Source organism: Carlito syrichta, unplaced genomic scaffold, assembly GCF_000164805.1.
Source record: "Carlito syrichta isolate Samal-C Ts95f unplaced genomic scaffold, Tarsius_syrichta-2.0.1 Scaffold311524, whole genome shotgun sequence".
Lineage (NCBI taxonomy): Eukaryota > Metazoa > Chordata > Mammalia > Primates > Tarsiidae > Carlito > Carlito syrichta.
Genome location: NW_007255620.1, coordinates 488904 through 516708, shown reverse-complemented (window position 1 = coordinate 516708; position 27805 = coordinate 488904). Strand labels below are relative to the sequence as shown.

The 27805-nt window shown below is 36.9% G+C and overlaps 1 protein-coding gene across 1 annotated transcript in view; it reads left to right on the top strand.

The window, feature by feature from the left end:
• Positions 1-26951, top strand: part of CUNH6orf10 (chromosome unknown C6orf10 homolog) — a 29237-nt gene extending 2286 nt beyond the window's left edge. The window contains 1 exon segment of the mRNA XM_021717923.1: positions 25279-26951. Coding sequence (XP_021573598.1) covers positions 25279-26951 — 1673 coding nt within the window.
• The last annotated feature ends 854 nt before the right edge of the window (positions 26952-27805 follow it).

Below are 27805 nucleotides of genomic sequence, written 5' to 3'. Positions count from 1 at the left end.
GTGGTAGTGCACGCCTGTAGTTCCAGCTACTTGGAAGGCTGAGGCGAAAGGATCGCCGGAGCCCAACAGGTCGAGGCTGCTGTGGCCGGTAGCGGCCACTGCACTCCAGTCTGGGCAACAGAGTGAGACTCCAACTCAAAAAATAAAAATAAAAAGATAAAAATAAACTTGTAGACTAATGGAACAGAATAGAGAGCCAATAAATAAAGCCACTTATCTACAATCTCTGACAAAGCCAACAAAATTAAATGCTGGACAAAAGACAGCCTATTGATATTCAATGGTGCTAGGAAAACTGGCTAACCATATGTAAAAGAATGAAGCTGGACTCCTTCCTCTCAACACATACAAAAGTTAACTCAAGATAGATTAAAGACTTAAATGAGCCAGGCTCAGTGGCTCAGCCTGTAATCTCGCGCCTTTGGGAGGCTGAGGTGAGTGGATTGCCTGAGCTCGCGGGTTCGAGACCCGCCTGGGCAACTTGGCGAGACCTCATCTCTACAATAAATAAAAAATCATCCGGGCGTGGTAGCGTGCACCTGTAGTTCCAGCTACTTGGAAGGCTGAGGCGGAAGAATCGCCGGAGCAAAGCAGGTCGAGGCTGCGGTGGCCGGGAGTGGCCGCTGCACTCCAGTCTGGGGGACAGAGTGAGACTCCAGCTCGAAAGAAAGGAAGGAAGGAAGGATGGAAGGAAGGAAGGAAGGAAGAAAGAAAGACTTAAATGTAGGACCTCAAACTATAAAAACCCTAGAAGAAAACCTAGAAAACAATCATCTGGACATTGGCCTAGGCATCAAATTTATATCCAAATCCTCAAAAGCAAATGGAGCAAAAACTAAAATTGACAAGTGAAACCTAATTAAACAAAAGAGCCTCTGCACAGCAAAAGAAACTCAATAGAGTAAATAGAAAACCTAGAGAATAGGAGAAAATATTTGCAAACTATGCATCTGACAAAGGACTAATATCCAGACTCTATAAAGAGCTTAAACAAATTGACAAGAAAAAAAATAGCTCCATTAAAAAGTGGGCAAAGGACATGAACAGACATTTTTCAAGACATACAGACAGCCAACAAGCATATGAAAAGATGTTCGACATGATTACTTACTAGAAAAATGCAAATCAAAATCATGAGATACCATCTCACACCATTCAGGATGCCTATTATTAAAAAGTCAAAAAAAATCAGATGTTGGTGAGGTTGCTGAGAAAAGGAAATTCTCACACACTGTTGATGGGAATATAAGTTAGTTCAGTCCCTGTGGAAAGCAGTTTGGAGATTTCTCAAATAACTAAAAATAGATTTACCATTCAACCCAGCAATCCCACTACTGGGTATATACACAAAGGAATATAAATCATTCTACCAAAAAGACACCTATACTCCTATGTTTATCACAGCACTATTCACAATAGCAAAGACGAGGAACCATCCTAGGTGTCCATCAGTGGGGGCCTGGATAAAGAAATGTCATACCTATACACCATGGAACACTATGCAGCCTTAAAAAAGAACTAAACCATGTCCTTTGCAGTAATGTGAATGCAACTTGTAGGCCATTATTCTAAGCAAATTAATGCAGAAACAGAAAACAAAATGCCGTGTGCTCTCACTTATAAATTGGAGTTAAACACTGACAGGTATGAGGATGGAAACAACAGACACTAGGGACTCCTAAAGCAGAAGATGGGGGGAGAGGAAGGAAGATAAAAGTTAAATATTTACAAGGTACCATGTTTACTATCTGGGTGACAGGTTCAATAGAAGCCCAACCTCATCATTACACAATATACCCATGTAACAAATCTGCACATCTACCCCCTGAACCTAAAATAATTTTAAAAATAAAAAATATACATAGTGAATTGAAGTCTCATACAGTAAAATTATATGAACTCTGATATGGTTTATGATGCTGAAAAAATCAATTACATAAAGCAAAAAATAAACAAAATGTCAATTCTCTCCTCTAAGTAATTTATAAATTTAATAAAATTTTAATAAAAATCTCCAACAGAATTTTTTGTGGATCTTGATAAATCAATTCTATAATTCATTATGGAAGTAAAAAGACCCAGGAAAAAAATAACATATATCTAAGCCTGAAGTTTTTAAGAGGGGCGGCTCACCTTAGGAATTACATTTGACTATCAAGTCATGTAAGTATAGTGAATGAACACATGTAGTATTGTTACAGAAACAAACAAATCAGCATGACAGAATTAATAGTCTTAAGACAGATCTTTGTCATATGACAACATTAATCTCATATCAGATGGAGAACTCAACAAACAGTCTTGGAACACTTCAGTACCTTTATGTTAAAAAAAAAAAAAAAAGTCCAAACAAATTAAATACCAACACAGAAACCCTACCATATAGGATTTTTCTTAAATTTTATGCTCTCATATAGAGAGGAAGGCTTTCTTTTATAAGAACCAGAAAACACCAAACAAAACTGTTGACTAACAAGAACTCAAAACTTCTTATTGAGAAAAAACACTACATACAAGGTTAAAAGACAAGCGGCCGGTTGAGAGAAAAGCTTTGCAATGTATGTAACTATCAATGTTATCAGTATTGAGAATATAAATAAAATTCTACAATGAGTAAGAAAAAAAATAAATGAGTTAAGGATAAAAATAAACAGTTCACAAAATAGGGATACTAAATGTCTAATAAATGTAAGAAAAGTGACTAGATTTCACGAATGATCAAGAAATACAATGTTGATCAGGCGTGGTGGCATGCATCTGTAGTCCCAGCCACTTGGGAGGCTGAGGAGGGAGAATCACTTGAGCCCAAGAGTTCGAGGCTGCTGTGAGTGGTAACAGCACCATTGCACTCCAGTCCATGCCAGAGTGAGATCCTGACTTGAAGAAGAAAGAAGAGGAGGAGGAGGAGAAGAACAACAACATACAAATTAGTCACTACATTTCTCAAAATATATTGGCAAAAATTCAAAGCCTGACAAGATCAAGTATTTATTGTGATGTTTGGTGAAGTGAGAACTATCATTCTTTGAACAACAACTTGTTAGCATTAAGTTAAATATGTACATACCCTATAAACGCTACTTCTGGGTACAAACCCTAGAGAAAAGTCTTACATATGTAAATAGGAAGACAGATATAAGAATGTCATAACACCATTTTAATAATAGAAAATCAGAAGTAAATTAACCAGTTTAAAATTAATGTTTATGTGCATATAATTGAGGAAAGATCTCAAACCACAGTGTTGAATGAAACAAGCCAGATGTAAAGTGGTATTAAAATATGACACATGCAAAAAATTATTTAACTCCCCCATATTGCTTAAGGGCCACATACATATAAAATCATTTTTTAAATGTTAAATATTTTTAAATATTAAATACACACTGAACTCATAATAGTGGTTTCATCCAAAGAGCAGAGGGAAGAGAATGAACCAGGAATTGGTGGTTAAAAGGGATTTTACTCATCCTGTAATATTTTCTTTCTTAAAATAAAAGAAGCAAGTGTAACAAACGATATGACTATCAATGCCTAAGATTTTTTGTCTGAGAATTTTTTAATATCTCAAAGTAGAAAGAAAGCAAATAAGACAATTATATTGTGAAGCCCTAAGAAGGTAGGTCATCTTGGCAAATTTGGCTGTTGATTACCAGTAGGTTCACCAGCAAAAGATCCAGTGCTTCTTGCAATGTGTCCTGTTACTTCAAGTATTTCTTAAAATTTCTAAGGAGTGACTATACTTCCTCTCCCACTAGTCCATGAGAACAAACCTTCTCTAGCTTCCTTTATTTCACCACTGTTTAGAGAGGCTCTTTGAAGAAGCCTCAGTTACTTCCATGGCTAATGTTCTTCCTTGTTAAGGGTGCTGCCTTCAGATCTTGAAAAAGCCATTGATCTTCAAAGTGCTTTGTGGTGCAGGCTTGCACTAGGAATGAGAATTTCTTACCCCACACTTGTCATCTGAGTCCTCAAAATATCACAATCTCATAATATATCCCAATAAAATTGCTGTTTAGTCATCTATGAACAAGAACACACATACACACATATGCTCACACATTCAAGGAACAGTTTTCAGCATTAGTGCAACTCAAGTTCATACTTAGAGAACAATGGTTTTCTTTTATGTAGGTTTCTTTCATTCTTACATAGAGTGAATTGGTTACTGAAAGACATAGGGTATCAAATATTTCCTTTACAAACCTTACTTTTTCCCATGATCTCTGCTTTACTTTTTCATACTTGGCCCGTTCCAGTGGTTTCCTAGAACAAAAGAACAAGCTGTCCCAAAAGTATATTTATTATCTTACCTCTTGCTAGATCAAAAACTCTTTTGAAATTATTATTCCTAGCCTCATTGAGTTTGCAAAATCTTATCATTAAAATCCTGCCAGAACTTAGGCATAAAATGTCATATGATCACTCCTCCCCCAGCAACCTCTTTGGTTCACCCAAACTTTGTGATATCTTTGTTCACTCTCCCCCTCCATACTTCCAATACCCTGATTGTTTCACTTGTAAGGCACAAAATCTTTATGACTAATGAGTGCATGAGAAAAAAGAAAAAAGAGGAGCATGCTGATCCTGACCACAGTAAGGGGAATTTCTTCACTGACTCAGCAAACATTTATTAGTGCTTGTTCTTACAAAGACCATGCTAAATATAGAGATTGGTGAAGAGAACACAGCACTTGCTCTTAGAGAAGGAAGTGATAATCTGGGGAAATCAAATGAGGAACAAGTGAGGAGTGCAGAGATCAAGAATGTAGATGAGAATTTAGACAGAAAAATGACAAAGGAGGGCCTAGAAAATACCTCTACTATAATAGGTTGGGACACAACACATTTCCTGATTTCAACCAGAGACTTAGATGGGAGAGGGAGTAGTGAGCTCCATCACTAGCTGTGGATCTTTTCTTCCATAATGTCCCCAAAGGCAAAGCAGTCCATGCTTAATCCCTCTTTTTACTACCATTCAGTATATGACACTCTTCCTAGAAATGACAACAATGAACGTTTGTTTCTTTTTCATCAATCACACTAATTTGTTTGTCTTTTTATTAAAGCAACACCTGGAAAGTCTAAAAGTAAGTCCCATGATTCTCTCAATTCTGTTATCCTTGATTTTTATAGTTCTAGAGCCCTTTTGAAACTTTTTGTAGTGTGAATGTACCAAGACTTAAGATTTTTGTTTCTGACTATGGTTTACTGATTCTTCAGCATTCCTTACCTTCTAGCTTTTAGTTTCACCGTTTCTATTTCCAGGGCTTGCTTCATTTTCAGCTGCCAATGACGATTTGGAGGCTATAATTGAAATTGATTGGTACCTGATGTGGTGCTATGATAATAAATAATACTTATCAAGTACTTAAAAATGTGCTAGGTACTGTGCTTAGGACTTTATATATGCATATATATTATATCAGATAAGTGTTATTTCTATTATACGGAGAAGGAAATAATGAGACTAGGTAACTTGCCCATGATCCCACAATTGTAAGTGCCAGGTTTACCTTTCTCTGAGGTCAGGCTGTGCCTCCATATGGCCAAGTGGTGAGGAATACAGTCACTCAACCATAAGATAATGATGCTTATGGAGGAAAAGAAACTTTCTAAAATTAACCTTAAAAACAGTAATTAGCAGAGAAGAATAATCGTGTAATGATCTTGATGAATCAACACAATCATCCCAAAGAAATAAAGGGAAGGAGAGGAAGAAGAAGAAAAGGCAATAAAATGTAAATGACATAAAAATCTTACCAATGATTCTTGAAATCTGAATTATCAGACAAAAATCAGGAGGAAACAGCCTTTCTCAATGATTCCACTCCTATCCTTTCTTTATAAAAATGAACCAAAGAGGGATTTGAACAAAACAATCTGAAGATTATTCTCAGCTAAATGACTTAGCTGAGGCTGAGGCGGAAGGATCGCTGGAGCCCAGCAGGTCGAGGCTGCGGTGGTCAGGAGCGGCCACTGCACTCCAGTCTGGGCGACAGAGCGAGACTCCAACTCAAAAAAAAAAAAGTCGTGCTAAAAACAAATAAGAATTTAGATACATACTTAAAAAGATTCATTTAAGGATATATTAGAGGTTCTACACTATTGACTGAGGAGGGAAGCAGAACAAGTAGTAAATATGGCTGAATATGTTAGGATTGCCCATATTTATTGATTTTTGCATACCATCAACCAGTTTCTTCCCTTTGGTTACTGAATAACATCTGAAAATGAAACTGACACAGTGTCAACCTAAAATAATCAAAGGGGGTAGAATTTAGTTTAAGAGAGTTTATTCAAGTGGAAAATTGAGAAACAGGCCACCAGGGCAGCACAGATTCTAAAGAATGAAAGCCAGTGTTCCAACGCATAGAAGTTTGGGATTGCATATATAGACAAAGCTTAGAGAAATTTAACAGAATTTCAACATCTTTCTACTAAGGCTCAATGCACAGTTAACAACAATCTGATTAGTTGAGGACACTATTCTTTCAGGACTGGTATATTTAGTATTCTATAATGAAGATGTAATAATTCTCACGGGATCTTGGGTACCATACGTCTGAGTTAGAACCAATACGCTAAAGGAGGCAGTTAATCTATAAAGATCAGTGATTGGAAGGACTCCAAATGACTGATCTCACCTCATCATTAACAGAACAGTAACAATGAGGAAGACAGTTAAACTATTATCTAAGAAGCAGAATCTCAAACATGCTATGTGACTCAGTCTCCAAAGCGTAACTTAGCCTCTGGAATAATACATTTAAAGGGTCCTAAAATTTTATTTTCTTTCACAACAGGAGGAACTAAGAGTAGGATAAAAATCTCTTGGGATTTGCTCTGCTGACTTTTCAACAAAAAGAATACATTTTCAACTAAATGTAAAGAAAAAAGATAAAATTCATGAAAAAATAAGCAATGAAAAAAGACTGGAATAAATATGAAAGCTAAGTTTAAGGGAAATGCAATTTTTCCAGCTTTGTGATATTTCAACTTCCAAAAGAAACTGGATAATAAAAGGAAAATAACTCATTTCTCATCCTTTCAAAATAACTATATTACTGAGGGAAACAAGACTAAAGTAATTCATGCAAAAGGCTTAGAGCTTATTTCTTCTTTTTCGTCCTAGAAATTCCTGTTTGGAAACAATATCAGTATAAATTCTATTATCATTGTCAATTCTGTTATCAATGTCAATCATACTAATAATTTGTGTTTGGATTTTAGCACATGAAGCAGTACCTCTCAGTAAGTTCCTTTTGTTTTCATAAATCTGGTACAAATAGGTATCCCAAAATGAGAAGACACTTTTTCCTAACTCTGACCCAAATTCCATTTAATGTTTCTATTTATAAATATCCCCTCTCTCTCTTTCCAGCAGTATGCTGTGTTATTAATTACACAATGGAAAGGGAAAAAAATTGACCAGGAGACTAAGTAAAAGATAAATATTTCATTTTCTAAAAAAAAAATTCAAATAGCTTCTAATAACAAAACTTTGCATACGACAGAAAGGAAAGATATGCAGATTGGGATATAACAAATATGGAGATACTAACATAGAATAGAGGGAAAAAAGGGAGATATTTTAAGTATGGGAGAGAAGGAATAACTGCAATTAACATTCAAATGTGCAGCTGCTTAAAAGCTCACTGCAGTATTTAAACCCTCCTACCAGAAAGTATGTGTTAGCCCCTTTCTGTCTTTCTACTAAAATGAAATATACTAAAACCAGTAAAATCAGACTGAAACTATTCTTTTACCACAAAAGAAATGTTAACTCCTCTTATTCTACTATGGACATCTTTCTGAGGGAGGTTTGGTATCATCCAAGATCTCTTTGTTAACCTCTTTAAAAAAGCAAAGAAGGAAACTATATTCTTGATACAAAAACTCTAATTTTTATTTCATATTGTTCTGCCAGTTACTCCAGTACCTGTTGGTAAGTTATCATTCATCTATTTCTTAATTCCATTGTCCTTTTAGAAAATTTTCCCTGAAGTAAGGAATTTTGCATGCATATTTCCTAGTCCTCTTTGCCTCCCTATTATCTAGCATCCCTTTAAGTTACTGATGAACTTAGAAACTACAGTATGCCCAATGCATTAAAAAAGTAAATAAAATAAAGGATAAAAAATTAAGACCCTGAGGTAGTGTTTTTCACTTAAGAGGAAAATCTAAATATTATCAATATTTTAATTTACAATTAATATAATAATATGAATAATGTGTTTTAATATATAATTAAATATGATGAATATTTTAATAAAAAGTATATATTCATACATTAATGATCCCATTTAAGTTAACATAAACCCTTTAGGAAGCAAATTTGCAGTATGTGACTGGATACTATATTTTATGGAATAAAACTATTTGTATGATATTAATTGGTAATAAGACTTAAAGGTAATAAATATAATTATTAAGAAGGGAATCAAATGTATCTAGGTTCAAATCCCAGCTAAAACGCCAGATATGTGGCTTTGGGTAAATCATTTAATCTCTCTAAAAATTTTATTTGTATTATCTCTATGTGGTATTATTTCTAGTTACCTCCTTGCAAATCTGATATTCTCATTCTTCTATCTCCATATTACTAAAACAATTGATTAACTTATTTATAACTCATTATAAAAGATAGATCCCTACTGGAGAGCAGAGAAATTGAGTCTCTCAGTCAAAAGAACAAATGCAGGAAAATTATAAAATCTAAGTTTGTTAGCTGGGCATGGCGGTGCATACCTGTAGTTACAGTTACTTGGAAGGCTGACATGGAAGGATCACCTGAGCCCAGCAGGTCGAGGCTGCAGTGGCTGTGAGCATGCCATTGCACTCCAGCCTGGGTGACAGAGTGAGATTCCAACTAAAAAAAAAAAAAAAATCTAAGTTTGAATGTGGCAACATCTGATTCCTTCCTCTTACTATGTTTCAAGGATCAAGGATCTGTTTTAACATACTTTTAGTGAAAATTTTTGAGAATTTTAAGACAAATTCTTTTTTTTTTAGATAGAGCGTTGGGGTTTTTTTTAGATAGAGCATTGGTTTTTTTTTTTTAGATAGAGCATTTTATTTTGATATTTCATGGGGACATCTGGGTTATATTGGCATTTCCATACATTTCTTCATCTTTTAAAAACATTTTAATTTTTTTTTTTTTTTTTGGAGTCAGAATCTCACTCTGTCACCCAGACTGGAGTGCAGTGGCCACTCCCGGCCACCGCAGCCTCAACCTGCTAGGCTCCGGCGATCCTTCCGCCTCAGCCTTCCAAGTAGCTGGAACTACAGGCGCGCGCTACCACACCCAGCTAATTTTTTGATGTATTGTAGAGATGAGGTCTCACCAAGTTGCCCAGGAGGGTCTCGAACCCGCGGGCTCAGGTAATCCACTCACCTCAGCCTCCCAAAGCGCGGGATTACAGGCTGAGCCACCGAGCCCAGCTTAAATTATTTTTAATGATACATAATAGTGCATATTTTGGGGGCACGTGTGATAATTTGGTATTTTCATATTACCAAATAAGGGTAATTGGGGGATTGATCTAGCCTATTGATCTATCGAACACCAGGTCTTACTTCTATTTAACTATATTTTTGTACCCATGGATCACTTTCTCTTCATTTCCCCCATTCCTTACCATTCCTGGTCTCTGGTTACCACCAATCTACTCTTTACCATCATGAAATCTACTTTTTAAGTTCCCACATATGAGTGAGAACATACAGCATTTTTCTGTGCTTGGGTTATTTCACTTAACATAATGACCTCAAGTTCTATCCATGTTGCTGCAAACAACAGGATTTCATTTTTATGGCCAAATAACATTCCACTATGTATAGATACCACATTTCTTTATTCATTTATCCATTGATGGGCACTTAAGTTGATTCTATATTTTTGCTATTGTAAAAGTGCTGCAACAAACATACAAAGAGTGCAGATAACTTTCGATGTATTGGTTTTCTTTCTTTTGGATATATATCCAGTAGTATAATTGCTGAATCATTGTTATTCTATTTTTAGTTTTTTGGGACACCTCTCTACCATTTTTCACAGTGGCTGTGCTAATTTACATTTCCACCAGTGATATATGAGAGGTCCTCTTTCTCCACATCTTCTCTAGCATCTGCTATTCTGTCTTATTTTGATACAAGTCATTTTACCTGGGGTGAGATGATATTGCATTGTGGTTTTGATTTGCATTTCTCCGACCATTAGTGATGTGGAATACTTTTTTATATACCTGCTGGCCATTTGTTTGTCTTCTTTTAAAAAATACCCATTAAGATTTTTTTGCCCAGATATTTTCATTGGATGATTTGATTTTTGGTAATTGAGTTATTCAAGTTCGTTATGTATTCTGGTTATTAATCTCTTGTCAGATGGATAGGTTGCAAATATTTTCTCTTGATGATTTTGTTGATTGTTTCCTTTGCTGTGTATAAGCTTTTTAGCTTGATGTAATTCAGTTCATCTATCTTTGCTTTGGTTATTTGTGCTTTTGAGGAAAGATAAATTTTTTCCAAGACACTGGGTGGAGGTATGGCTTCGATTTGGAAAAGAATTTCTGATAAACCTGCCAATCTTTCAGCAGTTTTCCATATTTCTCCCATCACCCACACAGGGCCAGCCATTTTTATCAAATCACTGCATTTCAACATTTTTCTAAATGACCTATGTGCTAAGGATAAATTTTTAACTATTGTAGCAAGAGTCTTTTTTGTCACTATTAGCTTCTAACTCTAATAATGCCTGTCTATAATTGTATGAAATTAATGCTTGACACATTAAAAATAATATCTATATATTAATAATTCCTAACTGTAAATCATCCCCCACCACTCCAGTTGCCTAGTTTATTTGAAGTTGTGGGTATATTGATGCCTCCAGCTTTGACCTCTGGCCTTAGGCTACTGGACAGAAACAGAGAGGTTGATATACAACATTTCATTGCAGCTTCCTTCTTAGGAAGGAGAATGGTCTCAGGAATTCTTTTCATCTCCCACTATAAAGAATATGATTAGTTGGCCTGGTGTGGTGGTGCACATCTGTAATCCCAACACTTTGGGAGGCTGAGATGAGAGGATCACTTGAGCCCAGTAGTTCAAGACCCACCTGGGCAACATAGCAAGATCCCATCTCTATTTTTTAAAAAAGAAAGAAAGAAATATGATAACAGAATTTTTGGAAGCTTGAACTTTGTAGTGTATTGATTTATTAGAGTTCTTTTCAAAAACCCAACAATATACTGCTTGGTTGGCAATTCTAGTATCTTCTGGTTTTCCAACAATATACTGCTTGTTGGCAGTTCTGGCAATTCTAGTGTCTTTTGGCTTTCCACAGGGTTCAGGTCCCATGTGTTGACTGGCTGTATTCATTTATGTTAACTCAAAACCTATGTGGCATATTTCCCTATCTCTTTACATCCAGATTTTCTTGTATTTTCTAAAATTATTGATTTTAAGTGAAAAAAAAATCTATCGATGCAACGAATAAAGAAAATAACATAATATGGGCTTGCTATTTTAAACAATAGAATTTCTGAATGTGTATGGTGGCTCTTGCCTATAATCCAAGCACTTTAGGAGGACAAGATAGGGGAGGATCACTTAAGGCCAGGAATTTGAGACCCGTCTGGGCAGCATATTGAGATTATCTCTACAAAATAATAAAAAATTATTTTGTACAAAAATTTTTAAATAAAATTCCTAAAATAAGATCACTCTGATATGTTTGAAGTAAAACAAGGAATAAGTAAGCTAAGTAATGAAGTCCTAAAAGAGGGTATAACAGAAGGTAAAAAATAAAACAAAGATATGATATTAGAAATTGAAATAGGAAGAAAAATAAAAGTAACATTTAAATTAAAAGAAGCATTACTAACTCCAAAGATATTCACTATGAAAGATTTAGGACTATAGAAGGATCAAGAAATGTAAGTTCTTAGAATTTCTTTTTTGACATTATAACATTGTTGTTCTACCCTGTTCTAATACCTCTGGGAAATGTGCAAGCAAACATCTCCATGTCCAAAGAAAACCACATTTGTTTGTGTTGGTATTTTAACAAAGATGTGTCTTAGTTCAGGCTGCTATAACAGAATACCTTAAACTGAGTGAAAATAAACATTTATTTCTCACTCTCTAATAGCTGAGAATTCCAAGATCAAGTTGCCAGGAGATTTTGTTCCTGGTCAGGGTGCTCTTCCTGGCTTGCAGACAATTGCCTTCCTGTTGTATCCTCAAATGGCAGAGAGAAACCATCTCTCTCATGTCTCTTCTCATAAAAGGGCACCAATCCCATTCATGAGGGTACCACCTTCATAACCTAATTACTCCCCAAAGGCCCCACCTCCAAATACCATCACATTGGAGATTAGAGCTTCAACATATAAATTTTAGGAGGACACAAATATTCAGTCACAGAAAGATGTAAGCCTAGTATATAAATTCCTTTTCTCTTTATTAATTCTGCTATTCTTCAGTATCCTAAAATATCTGAAAGTTTTCTTCTGACACTTGTTATTTATCAAGCTGGCCTTAGAATTCTGATTAAACCTCAGAGATTATCACAAAGAAAATACATTAAAAATTAATATGACAAATATTTAAAAACTCATAATTATAAATAAACTTTCTGTTCAGTAAAAAAGAACATGATGAGAGTTGGCATGATGGCAGGGATCTGAAAGAAAGAGAGTATCAAAAGACAAAAAAGAGCTGGGCTCAGTGGCTCAGCCTGTAATCCCGCACCTTGGGAGGCTGAGGTGAGTGGATTGCCTGAGCCAGCGGGTTCGAGACCCGCCTGGGCAACTTGGTGAGACCTCATCTCTACAATAAATCAAAAATTAGGCGGGCGTGGTAGCGTGCACCTGTAGTTCCAGCTACTTGGAAGGCTGAGGCGGAAGGATCACCGGAGCCCAGCGGGTCGAGGCTGCGGTGGCCGGGAGCAGCCACTGCATTCCAGTCTGGACAACAGAGTGAGACTCCAACTCAAAAAAAAGACAAAAAAGATGATGAAGAGGGAACATAAGAATGTGACCCTTTGCCCTGGGTAAGAATGCTTAAAAATATTTTTGTTTCATTAGAAAAAAATGACCTTTACTCATATAATCCATCACACAGGATTCCCAAAATGGCCTGGATATTAAAGTTATCAAAATGGGTTAAAATTGACTTAATAAGGAATAGCGTATTCTTGTGAGAGTTAATGTTTCCCAAAAGTCCCTTTTCTGATGTTCCAAGTGGATTTCCGATGGGAATTCAGTTCATAGTTTTTCTTAACTAATTTGTTTTATTTTCTTTTTTAGCAATCTGTCCAATAGCAACCAGTAAGTTCCTATTGTTTTTCTCAGTTTCCTCTGGTCTTCTATAGCATCTGGGTTCCTTTATTTTTACTGATACTTTTGACATCTGAGCACTCTTCACCCAGGAGTCAAACTGTTTTCTGTCTCTTTTCCTTCACATTTCTAATATTTCTTGAAGATATTAATAGAGTTTTTGGTTTTGGTTGATATTGTTGATAATGTCACATTTTATTTTGGTTTGGTTTGGTTGGTTGGTTTTTTGGTAAATGAAAGGCCCATAGAAATAAGTAACCACACAGAAAGGGCAAAAAACAATTTTTCTGGTTAGAATATTAAGCTACAAAATGAAACAAAATGAAACAATGTTAACAAAATATGCTGGGAAGACCATGGAAATAATTTACTGAGTTTACTTCACATTCTGAAACTATAGGGTCACAAAACAAAATTCCAAAAGATAAAAGGTAGAAATAAAGATGTAGCAAGTGGAAGTAAAAGGAGGGACAGACTGCAAACTGTAAACAAAGAAAGCACTAACTAAAGTAGAATTGAAAATAGAAGAGAAAGACTAGTATGTGTCCTCTTCTTAAAGTTTGTCACATCTAAACTTAAACTACCACACCTACAGAGAATAAGTCTTTTCTGACTTCCCCCTCCTTGAAATAACTGAATTAAGACTTGCTTCTCATAATACTCAACCAAATTACACAAATTTATTTGTGTTTCCATTTAAGAAAAATACTGTAGATCTGAATACACCAATTTTTAAATAAAAGATGAACAGAGGAATTCCCCTACATATGAACTTTCAAGTTGTAAACTTTCAAAGATGTGAACATGCATTTTTTATGTATTACTTCTCTCCACAAGGTGACAGTATAGCCTGTTAAATACATAGAGTACTATATAGCAGTTTGTGTTAGTTGCGTACCTAGGCTAACTCTGTTGGATTTACAGTAAATTGGACTTATGAACACGCTCTCAGAACAGAATTCATTCATATGTTGGGGATTAATGTATATAAAAAACATGACCCAACTATATGTTGTCTACCAGAAACTCACTTCAAGCTTAACAACAAAAGCAAAAGAATGAAAAATATATACCATGAAGGTATTGATTTTTTTTTAATGCAGAAGTGGCTATATTAATATCACATAAAGAGATGGCAATTAAAGAGATGACAATAACTTGGACCACATAAAGTAGACCTTGGTGCAAATAAAATTACCATGATAAAAAGATCAATATAGGAAGACCACAGAAATTTTAAATGTGCATGCATCAAACAATAGTGCTTCAAAATACATTAGAAAAAAAACACCTAATAGAAAACTGAAGACAAATAGAAAAGCACACAACTATAGTTGGAAAGTTCAACACCCCATTCTCACCCATTGCTAGGATTACTAGATAGAAGATGAAACAGGTGAGAGATTTAGTCATGCAGATATATCTGAGTGGGAAATATTTCAATCAGAAGAGATAACAAGTAAAATGCCCTGGGGTAGAAATATTTTCAGGTTATATGAGGAAAAACAAGAAAGTAAATAGTATATAACTGGAAGAGAAGGAAACATGACAAAAAGAAGCTAGCAAAGAGCTAAGGGAAGGTCAGATCTTCTAGAGCCTTCCTTAAAAACCACTGTAATGGCCAGCCTCGGTGGCTCAGTCTGTGATCCCAGCACTTTGAGAGGTTGAGGCAAGTGGACTGCCTTAGGCCACGGATTCGAGACCAGCCCGGGGGACCTAACGAGACCACATCTCTACAACAAAATTAAAAATAGCCAGGCATGGTAGTGCGTCTGTAGTTTCGGCTACTCGGAAGGCAGAGGCAGAAGGATCACAGGAGCCCAGAAGGTTGACCCTGGGGTGGCCGTGAGTGTGCGTGCACTCCAGCCTGGGCGAAGGAGTGACACCCCAACTCGAAAAAAAAAAAAAAAAAGTCACTGTAGTGACTTTGACTTTGCCTCAAGTAAGACGGGGAGCCGTTGGTCAATCTTAAGCAGAAAGGACATTTTAAGAGAATCCCTCTAGCAGCTATACTGGGAGTTGACTGGAAGGCAAGTTGACAGAGAAGGCAATTAAAGAGATGACAATAACTTTGACCACAGAAAAAGTCATAAAGATGGTAAAAAGAATCAGGTTTTTATAACACACTAAGGGATCTGCTGTCTCACTATATTTCACTGTATTCTGCAAGAAGTCTTGATGGTACCCTAGAAGAAAGAATTGGGGTATTGGAGGGCGAAAGAACTGTATTTTTTTTTATCTTTTAAGTAAAATTAATTAATTCTGAGATTAATATTACCCTAGACCCAAGTCAGATACAGACTCCATTTTTGATCCAAACATGTGACCATTAGCCTACTTCTTGTTTTGATTTTCAAATACATACTAGTATTTTTGGGGGGGATCATCTTAATTTTATTTTTGTTAAAGAAAATGATTAACAATTTTTTTCTGATAGTAAAACAAATTGCTTCTAACACCAGGATGCAGTCTATAACAGAACCAGGAAAATGCAAATTTGCAATTGTAGCTTCTTTGCCATAAACATACTGGCATTTATTCTTCTAATTCTCATTACCCAACTATATTCTATTAGCATTTAAGACAACACAGATGAAGGGAACCAGAATGAGCAGGAAAATCAAATACATACCAGTATGTCTCTAATCTATTTCTAGCACTTTACTTTCTTCTAGGAATGGAATGGCCAAACTATTTCTGTAAAAGGCCAGATAATAAATATTTTAAGTGTTATACACCATAAAGTCTGTCACAAGCCGGGTTCAGTGCCTCAACCTGTAATCCCGCACTTTGGGAGGCTGAGGTGAGTGGATTGCCTGAGCCCACAGGTTCGAGACCTGCCTGGGCAACCTGGCGAGACCTCATCTCTACAATAAATTTTTTTTAAAAATTAGCCGGGCTTGGTAGCGCACGCCTACAGTTCCAGCTACTTGGAAGGCTGAAGCGGAGGGATCACAGGAGCCCAGCAGGTTGAGGCTGCGGTGGCCGGGAGCGGCCACTGCACTCCAGTCTGGGCGACAGAGTAAGACTCCAACTCAAACATAAAAAATAAAATAAATAAAGTTTTTCACAACTACTCAACTCTACTGTTGACAGACAATATGCTGTTGTCATAGACAATATGTAAAAGAATGAGAATGGTTATATACCAATAAAATACTATTTGTAGGCACTGAAATTTGAATTTCATATAATTTTCAATTATCACAAAATAGTATTATTCTTATTTTTTCAACTATTTGAATACATAAAATCCATAGATTCTTACCTCGCAGGATATAAGAAAATAGAAAGCAAGTTACTTTTGTTCTACAGGTTGTACTTTGCCAACCCTTGCTCTAGGGTTTAACCTCCCTAATTCTACATATTTACCCCTGGAAAATGATCCTAGCATTATGTTTTTCAGAATTTCATACTTTTCTGTTATCTTGATTATTTCTTGCTTTCTATGTTTGGCATATCAAGTAACATCAACACAAGAGATACACACATTTCAGTACCTGGCAACAACTGTACCTTAAAAATTTCATATCAGCCGGGCTCGGTGGCTCAGCCTGTAATCCCGCGCCTCTGGGAGGCTGAAGTGAGTGGATTGCCTGAGTCCGCGGGTTCGAAACCCGCGTGGGCAACTTGGCGAGACCTCATCTCTACAATAAATCAAAAAGTAGCTGGGCGTGGTAGCGCACACCTGTAGTTCCAGCTAGTTGGAAGGCTGAGGCAGAAAGGATCGCCGGAGCCCAGCAGGTCGAGGCTGCGGTGGCCAGGAGCGGCCACTGTATTCCAGTCTGGGCGACAGAGTGAGACTCCAACTCAAAAAAAGAAAAAAAATTTTCATATCAAACAATGTCAGTAAATAATGTTAGCACACATCTTCTAAGCAAGACCATTATATAGTCCATATTTTATAAGTTGTAATCTTGACACTCTAGACACACTTGCTAATGATTAACAGTGATATGTAAAGATGACTTAAAGTAGCTTATCACAAGGTCTTTCTAAACTGCAACAGGCCAAGAGAAGGCAGAAAGGAAATAAAGGTTCCTCCCAGCTAAATAAATGAAACAGCTGTTAATGACATATAATAGATTCCACCCAATGCAGAGGCTTGGGGATTAAGAAGAAGGGAAAGTTCAATACCTACTCATATGTTTGCCTTTGTCTCTTTCAGTGGACAGTTCTGGAAGGATCAGTAAGTTTGAATCACTTCCTTACCTAGTACTTATGTGTCTAGGATCTTTAAGTTCTTTTTCTCAGAATTTCTTATATTAAAAGTTCTAGGCTGGGCATGGTGCCTCACACCTGTATTCCCAGCACTTTGGGAGGCCAAGGCAGGAAGATTGCTTGAGCCCAGGAGTTCAAGACCAGCCTGAGCAATATAGTGAGACCTTGTCTCTACAAAAAGTGCAAAAATTAACCAGGTATGGTGACATAAGCCTGTAGTCCTTGCTACTCAGAGGGCTGAGGCAGAAAGATCATTTGCGCCCAAGAGGTTGAGGCTGTGGTAAGCCATGATGGCATCATTGCACTCCAGCCGGATCAACAGACTAAGATCCTAACTTTAAAAAAAAGTTAGCTGGGTGCGTGTCTCAAGCCTATAATCCCAGCACTTTAGGATGCCGAGGTGAGAGGATTGCCTGAGCCCACGGGTTCAAGACCAGCCTAGGCAACATGTGAGAACTCATCTCTACAATAAATCAAAAAGTTAGCTGGGCGTGATAGTGCATGCTTATAGTTCCAGCTACTTGGAAGGCTGAGGTAGAAGGATCATCTGAGCCCAGCAGGTCAAGGCTGCAGTGGCGGGGAGCGTGCCACTGCACTCCAGTCTGGGAGACAGAGTGAGACTCCAACTAAAAAAAAAAAAAACTTATTTTACCTTAGAGTAGTCAATATTTCTTAAATAAGTGGTTCTCTCATATTTCAATTTTGACTCATATTTTCCTTTTGTAACAAACGATAATGGTCTTGTATTTGATTCACATATATTCTGCTAGTCTAGCACATCAAAGGCTGTTTTCTCTGTGCTATAATCTGGCAACTGGCAATCTTTTCTAAAAAAAGAAAATCTTTGGCCGGGCTCAGTGGCTCACCCAGTATTCCCAGCACTTTGGGAGGCCGAGGCGAGTGGATTGCCTGAGCCCCAGGGTTCAAGACCAGCCCGGGCAACTTGGTGATACCTCGTCTCTACAATAAATCAAAAATTAGCCAGGCACGGTAGCACGTGCCTGTCGTTACAGCTCCTTGGAAGGCTGAGGTGGAAGGATCGCCAGAGTCCAGCTGGTCGACGCTGGGGTGGCGGTGAGTGTGCCACTGCACTCCACTCTGGGCAATGGAATGAGACTCCAACTCAAAAGAAAATCCTCTAAGATTAACGTAAAAGAATATGTGTCAGGACAAAATGGTGGTTTTAGTAATTGACCAATAATACACAGTGTTCAAATTGATCAGGACAGTGGGAGGAAAACTGACTTATGAAAGAACAAAGAAAGGTAGAAAATGCAATAGTTTGAATTTCAGTTTGAAGTGATATTACTTACCTGAGATTTCAAATTCTTACATTAACTAAACGACATCCTAAGGATAACCCTGTCTATGAGGTTTGGCCAGCAATACTCCTGAGGATGAAACAGAGAGTTTTATATTCCTGGAAGTCCTGTTTCTGAATTCACAAAGAAAGGAAGGTGGGTTCTCCTTGAGTTAGAAAATCCCCACTGATCTTTATTTCGTGTTTTGTTTTTAGCACTGTCTCCTATGGGTAAGTTCTGTGTCTATTCTCAATTCTGACATTTTACATTGCTTATAATTATTTTCTGGCCTGGCTTTTTCTACTCCCAAAATAGAGTCTTGTGCTTCTAAGGTCATTTTAAATATTCCTATTCTGCAGTCTCTTCCAAGATTTTAAATAACTCTTTTTGAAGAGATTGTTGCCAAGGAGATGAAGTTCATATGAAAGAATGCCACAATCTCTGGCCATCTTCTAGGCTCTGAAAAAGAATCTCCTTCCTGACTCTCAGCAAAACATAATGAAAGATTGGTTTCTGAATTCCATTAGTTCTTTGCTGGGAATTTAAAACTCTTTTTTTTTTTTTAGTTATAAGTGAACACCTTCTGAATCATATTAATTGGGGGATAAAACTAGTTAAGAACAAATCTCATCTACTTTTTGTTGGCTTCTAAATAACTTTACCTTTGAAACAATAGGACTTAAACCCTATTTTATACTGTCACCGTGCTAGGTGCTTTCAAAAACAGTATCTCTTATTATCTCCTATTCTTACCATACCCCTGCCTGGTGGCTATTATCCTCCATTTAACAGATTAGGAAACTAAATCAGATATTTGCCCAAGATTAGAGAGTTGGTAAACATCAGTGTCAGGATTTTAACTCAGAACCCCCTGTCTCCAAAGTACACACTCTTCCCACATCAACAAATTGCCTCCTATACTGAATCACACATGGCCTTTTTTTGATTAGTCCTGAGACCTTATCTATAAATCAAATGTTTGTAAATAAAAATATACATCTACTAAGAAAGTTGCATAATTCAATATACACAAAAGAATCCTTTTTAAAAATAGAAGAATTTCCATGTAAATCAATGTTTGGCTTTTAGCTCTTTTTTAAAGTACTTAATGCATGACTTGGGTCTTCAAAGAAACATATAAAACAAAACAGAATAATAACTTTATTTAAAAATTGTTTTAATTTCTATAAATATACAATCATAGAAGTAAATAAGACTTAAACCTAGTAAGACATTTCAACCATTCCAAACACTGACAAGCACAAAATATTTATGTATATTTAATCATGTTTAAGCCTCATTCTTCTTTCTCAGTTCATACTAGAAAGAGGGTGGGCTGGGAGGGGGAAGGGCAGGAAGATGAAGGTAAAAGGCAATTATTTCCTTGTGATTCACAGTACAAGAAACAGTATGTGTTCAGAGGGGTCATGATGTACCTACATCCCTCAAATGCCCTCCCCATATAGAAAAGGCGATAGGACTGGGATCTTGTGTGTTTTCTTGTAAAAAGAAAGAAGGCTGTGATCGTTAATTTCATGTATCACCTTGACTCAGAAGAACCCTGACTAATACATGCGCACTGAGAAGGAATCACAGGCTAAGTCTCTTCCTAGAGGAGAGTTAGTTTTTAATGAATATTAATTTTTTAAGTCGCCAGAAAAAATCAGTTTTGTAATTTCTTATAAAAATATATTAATATAATCTTTTGACTGGGCATGGTGGCTCACCCCCGTAATCCTAGCTCTTTGCAAAGACAAGGCAGAAGGATTACTTGAGATTAGGCATTAGACACCAACCTAGGCAACAAAGCAAGACCTCATCTTTGCAAAAAACCAAAACATTAGCCGTCATGGTGGCATGCACCTGTAGTCCCAGCTACTCAGGAGGCTGAGAAGGTCAAGGCTTCAGAAAGCTGTGATCATGCCACCACCTGGGTAACAGAGTGAGACCCTGACTCAAAAAATACATATTCGTGTGTGTGTGTGTGTGTGTGTGTTATATTCTTTTAAACACATTTTCCCAATTGATATTTTTAGGAAAAAATGGTTACAGGTTTAATTCATTGTTCAAAGAAAGACTTAAGACAATAGACCATCAAACATTATCATCCTGTCAGGTTGAGTCTCTCATTTCTCACCTCCTCATTCAGCTAATAAGTATATGATCTTTTACAACATAATTTGTAAACAGTTCTCTCTCTGATGCTTAGCAGATCTCTTAAAAGTCTAGATCTGATTGTGCTCTCCCTGATGATCACTGAATTAAGAACCTAGGATAGTTTCTTAACAAAGTCCATGTTCTATTTTCTACATTACTTTAAGTATTACATAATTAGAATTATTAATAGGATAACTATTTCATGATATCTTTTAGCATCAACAAAAATTAATCCCATTTAATCCCAGCCTCTGTCACCCAGGTTGGAGTACAGTGGCACACTCATGGCTACAACAGCCTCAACCTGTTGGTTTCAGGTGATCCTTCTGCCACAGTCTTCCAAGTAATTGAAACTACAGGTGCATGCCACCATGTCCAGCTAATTTTGTTTTGTTTTTTTAATTGTAGAGACGAGGTTTCGCCAAGTTGCCAAGGTTGGTCTCAAACCTTGGGTTCAGGCAATCCTCGCATCTCAACCTCCCAAAGTGCTGGGATTACAGGCATGAGCCACCACACCCAGCCCACTTAAAAGTTTTAATCTTTAATCAGACTGAATGTATTACAGTGATCCCAAAAGTCTTGATTAAGTCTTTTGATTGTATTATAACTTTGTTGTATAGGCTACTGCCTACAATAAATGTACTTTCAGCCAGGGTTTAGAAATCTTTATAATATGAAGATTTACACTGTACATGTAGGACTATTATGAGGTCCAAGGAAAAAAAAAGATTTATGTACTATCTTAAAATCTGGGAGAAGGAGCCGGGCTCGGTGGCTCAGCCTGTAATCCCGTGCTTTGGGAGGCTGAGGTGAGTGGATTGCCTGAGCCCACGGGCTTGAGACCCACCTGGGCAACTTGGCGAGACCTCATCTCTACAATAAATCAAAAAAAATTTGCCGGGCGTGGTAGTGCACACCTGTAGTTCCAGCTACTTGGAAGGCTGAGGCGGAAGTATTGCCGGAGCCCAGCAGGTCGAGGCTGCAGTGGCCGCTCCCAGCCACTGCACTCCAGTCTGAGCAATAGAGTGAGACTCCAACTCAAAAAAATAATAATAATAATCTGGGAGAAGGAAGAGAAAATTTTGTGGTAGAATAATGATTTGTGGCTTACTTCTGCAATGCAAAATTGAAATAAAAGTAAACTTCACTTTATAGGATAGCTAGTGAGTTATAGTCTCACTTTGTCACCTAACTGGAGTGCAGTGGTGTGATCACAGCTCACCACAACCTCGACCTCCTGGGCTCAGGTGATCCTTCTGCCTCAGCCTTTTTAGTAGCTGGGACTACAGGTGCACTGAAGAATAAATCCCAGCATACCTAATCCATGTTAATTAAGTTCAAGATAGAAAAGATAAAATGAAAAATGTCAAACTAATCAAGGGTATGAAGATACTATTAAAAGTGACTAGAGGCATTTTTCAATGTTGTGGGAAAAAGAACAAAACTGTTTTAAATTTTATGAAATTTAAAAAGGTGTAGCTAGAATAGACATGGGTGCTTCATGGAATCCTAGAATGTTTAATTTTGGTTAATAAAATTTATAAGGTAAATTTAGGTTAAAAATAGATCCTGCAGTCTTATAGGATGGGCATGGTGGCTCACACCTATAATTCTAGCACTTTGGGAGACCAAAGCAAGAGGATTACTTGAGTCCAGGAGTTCAAGACCAACCTGGGCAACTTGGTGAGACCTCGTCTCTACAAAACATTTAAAAATTAGCTGGGCATGATGGAGTGCACCTGTAGTCCCAGCTACTTGGAAGGCTGAGGCAGAAGGATCACCTGAGCCCAAGAGGTTGAGGCTGGGGTGAGCCATGATCACACCAGCACACGCCAGCCTAGATGACAAAGTGAGACTACAACTCAAAAAAAAAGGTCATGCAGTATTATAAGTAGAAGCAATTGCCCCTAAGAGATGATAAAACTAAAAATATTTGTATATTAAGAAAAATCAGCTTGTTTGAGAGATATGTTCCACAGAATTCTTAAAGTTAGAAGCTTCTTTGGAAAAGCATGCTCTTCTCTATCCTATTCCACACCACACCCTTACCCAAACAAAACAATGCCCACTGGTAGTACTGCCAAAGATCAAAATATTCTGGACTATTTTTATCAATTTAACAATGCTTGGGATATGTTACCACTGGTTTTCATGAGAAAATGGAAAATTGGCTTGTCTAGAATAAAATATCAGTAACCATATTTTAATGAAGAGCATTAAGGGGTAAAATATTCAAAGGGATTCAGAAAGCATAATGCAAGGTTCCTAATGTTATTTTTATTTTGATGTCAAAAGTTTGAAATTTTAAAAAAAACCAAAAGACTGAACTAGAACATCCTTTTGATTTATAATTATCTTCTTAACTAAATACGTATGTCCTTCATTTTTGCAACTGATAAAATTGTGAGGTTGCATATATGCCAATTTTTTAAACATCAAACCCTAAAGGTAAAAAACAAAAAGTCTGATAATTTGTAAACAAGAAATTTTTCTTTGTAATAAAATTAACTACTACTCTTCTAAATTATTGTTGGAAACTAAGAATGCCTTGTCTTAATTGGAGCAGAGACTTTTTGCCTGTATTCATTTCTAGCAGTAGTGGTCAATATTTACTGACTACTTATTATATATTCCACGCACTGGACTGAATGATTTTACTTAGCTAACATTATTTAATTCTCATAACACCTCTTTGAGGTAGCTACTACTATTGCACCCATTTTACAGACAAGAAAGTCAAGTTTGCCCAAGGTCCCCCAGTTAGTCAGGTGTAAAGCCATGATTTGAACTAGTCTGTCTCCAAAGGCTATGTTCCTTTAATATTTGTCTACAATCTTTAATAACTCTTCAAAGTGAAAAGAGCAGATTAAATAAAAGTGAGTCTTTGAGTATTGACTGATTCACCCAAATAGCAGCTAGCAGGATTAGTAAACCCAGATCTTCTAATTCAGCTTTTAAATTCAGTATTCTTTCTACTATATTAAAAACTAGATTCTTCTCAAAGCAAGATAAGTCTCTACACCACAGCAAGAACTCACACAACTCCTTGATAGCTTAATTCAGGGAACCAAATTACTTTTTAAAGTAAATAAACACAGCCAGGCTCGGTGGCTCAGCCTGTAATCCCAGCGCTTTGGGAGGCTGAGGTGAGTGGATTGCCTGAGCCCGCGGGTTCGAGACCCGCCTGGGCAACTTGGAGAGACCTCATCTCTACAATAAATCAAAAAATTAGCTGGGTGTGGTAGTGCGCGCCTGTAGTTCCAGCTAGTTGGAAGGCTGAGGCGGAAGGATAGCCGGAACCTAGCAGGTCGAGGTTGCAGTGGCCAAGAGTGGTCACTGCACTCCAGTCTGGGCGACAAAGTGAGACTCCAACTCAAAAAATAAAAAAATAAAAATAAAGTAAATAAACACAAATACCTATCAGAAGATAACAAATTCAAGTTTACTAAGTAACATAGGAATTGAGACATAGCAGAGCTAATTTACCTGAACACAATCAAAGAAACTGAAATTTTTGCAAAGTGAATAAGTAGATATTTCAGGAAATAGTCTAAAGTAATGACTGAAACTGAACCCTGCAGTCTGACTATGCAGGTTCAAATCCCAAAGGTACCACTTTCTGATTACATGGCCTTATTTACATTCATTTAAGCTTTCTGTACCTCAATTTCTTCATCTGTAAAATGGGGATAATAATAGTGCCTCCCTATATGATTGTCATTGAGTATTAAATGATGTAATACATAAAATGCTCAAAACAGTGAGTACCTGGTATACGGTAAGCTTTTGATAATTATTAGCTAGTACTGTTATTACTTTTGCATAATGAGACGTGCTCTTATTTGATATGGAAAGCATATTTGAGTTTCCTTTTCCTAGTTAAAAGATAATTATTGCTTCTTCCCATAATTTTTCCCTAAAATAGTTTATTTTCAGAATACATCCCCTGGTAACTGCTAAGCATTATTCATTAGTCATAATCTGCTGAAAAAGTATCAGTTCATATACAGTACATTTTACTCTTTTTCTCATTAGTCTTCCAATTTATTGAAAAGAGTCTAGAATTTTATCAGTACTCCCATAATTGTATGTATAGAGATTCACCATTTTAGATTACTTGAGATTCAGGAAAATATCAAGCTATCTCCAGTATGTTAGTTTTAAGACATGAAAAGAAACAAATATGAGGGGGAAACAGAAATAAAGAGAAAAATACTTGATATCTGAATAATGTATTTTTGTTGTTTTGTCAGCCATATTTCCAGGTTACATGGATGGAAAACTTGCAAAAAAATCCAATTATAAAGCCCAGATTCTAAAACGTGGAGGTACTACAAGATCTCAGAATAACCAAGAAGAAAACAAGAAAGCACTAAAGAATGAAGTCATGTTTACAGATTCTGATGAATCCTTGATATTAATATGCAAAAAGTATCCAAAAAGAAAAGTAAAAGGCACTGATTTAGAGAAAGGCAAGATAGGAATGGAGGTCAAGGTAAAGAGTGACACTAGAATACTAAAAAGACAAGAATCCCAAATAAAGAAGAGTGAATCGGATGTACCAAAAAGACAGGAAGCTCAAGCAAAAAAGAGTGAGTTGGGAGTACAAAAAGTACAGGAAGTCCAAGTAGAGAAGAGTGAGTCAGGTGAATCAAAAAGACAGGAAGTCCAAGCAGAAAAGAGTGAGTCAGGTGAATCAAAAAGACAGGAAGTTCAAAGAGAAAAGAGTAAGTCACGTGAATCAAAAAGACAGGAAGCCCAAGCAGAAAAGAGTGAGTCAGGTGAATCAAAAGGACAGGAAGTCCAAGTAGAAAAGAGTGAGTCAGGTGAATCAAAAAGACAGGAAGTCCAAAGAGAAAAGAGTAAGTCACGTGAATCAAAAAGACAGGAAGTCCAAAGAGAAAAGAGTAAGTCACAATCAAAAAGACAGGAAGCCCAAGCAGAAAAGAGTGAGTCAGGTGAATCACAAGGACAGGAAGCCCAAGCAGAAAAGAGTGAGTCAGGTGAATCAAAAGGACAGGAAGTCCAAGCAGAAAAGAGTGAGTCAGGTGAATCAAAAAGACAGGAAGTTCAAAGAGAAAAGAGTAAGTCACGTGAATCAAAAAGACAGGAAGTTCAAAGAGAAAAGAGTAAGTCACGTGAATCAAAAAGACAGGGAGCCCAAGCAGAAAAGAGTGAGTCAGGTGAATCAAAAGGACAGGAAGCCCAAGCAGAAAAGAGTGGGTCAGGTGAATCAAAAGGACAGGAAGTCCAAGCAGAAAAGAGTGGGTCAGGTGAATCAAAGGGACAGGAAGTCCAAGCAGAAAAGAGTGGGTCAGGTGAATCAAAAGGACAGGAAGTCCAAAGAGAAAAGAGTGAGTCACGTGAATCAAAAGGACAGGAAGCCCAAAGAGAAAAGAGTGAGTCAAATGAACCAAAAGGACAGGAAGACGAAACAGGGATGAGCGAGGTAGATATAGCAAAAGAACAAGAAGCCAAAGAAGAGCAGAGCAGGGTGGATGTATCCAAAGGACAGGAAGCACAAATAGAGATAAGTGAAGCGGGTGAATTGAAAGGACAGGAAGCCCACGTAAAGAAGAGTGAGGTGGATGTACTGAAAGAACAGGAAGCCCAAGTCGAAAACAGTGAGGCAGGTGAATCTAAAGGAGAGGAAGCCCAAATAAACAAGAGTGAGTTAGATGTCCCTAAAGGACAGAAAACTCAAGGAAGGAAGGGTTCTGAGGATAAAGTAAAGAAAGACAAAGAAAAGGAGGGAGATGCAGAGAAAAATCAAGATGAAGGAAAAGATGCTGAAAACAAGAAACATGATGAGGAAAAGCCAAAGCTAAAGGAAAGGAAGAATCAGAAATCAAGAAAAAAACAAAAGTCCCAGTAAAGGGCAAAGGCAAGTAAAAGAAAGAAGTACAACAAAAAGGTAGAAGAGTAAGTGTAAATAAAAGGAAGGCTCATAAGACAAATGATCATTATGATTCCCATTCTTCAGATACAAACCATATTACCAACATTGCCTGAGTGGATTATAATTATAATATTCCTTTAATTATTATATCTGCAGAGTTTCTCCTCTTCAGAAGTTTCATCATTTTTAAATTTCTCAGCCACAAACCTCAGTTTCCAAATCTCTGTTTTATAACTTAATATATATATTATTCAGTCAAGAAAGACTGGATACCTTCTGAATTAAAACATTTTAATTGAAGAAATGTATAATGATTTCCTTTAACAAGTATCTCAATGATAGCCGATCCAACCAATCAACTAATGACTCCTCATGGTGAGGCCAATGTTTTCAAGGCGCTGTTCTAGCAATTAGGAATATACAGAAAAATACAAGTCAGAGTCCCTGCAATCAAGTAGCTTGTAACATATATAGTGATATATGCATGCATGACGATTTTTAAAAATAAACTCTAGGTGACAAAAAGATGTTTAGATGAACAGTATAACCCACCTTGGGATGAGACAGTAAAAGCAATGCCTTCACAGGGAAGGGGGTAGTGGTATTGGATGAGTCTCAAAAGATGGATAAGATGTTGATATACTGGGTGAAATAGAAAGAGCAGAAGAAAGGCAAAGAGGTTAAAGGTTGCCATGCCTTGGTCTAGATGCTTCTAGTTGTTGAAGCAGACCCACAGGAAGCATTCTGTCGTAAACTTCTAAAAAGGAGAATGTGAAGAGATTTGAAAAACCAGGAACTTACATTTTAGTCTTCAGGCAGCTGGAAACCTGCAGTGTTTGAGAAGGAGAGTGAAGTGAATACGGTTTCATTACACACACACA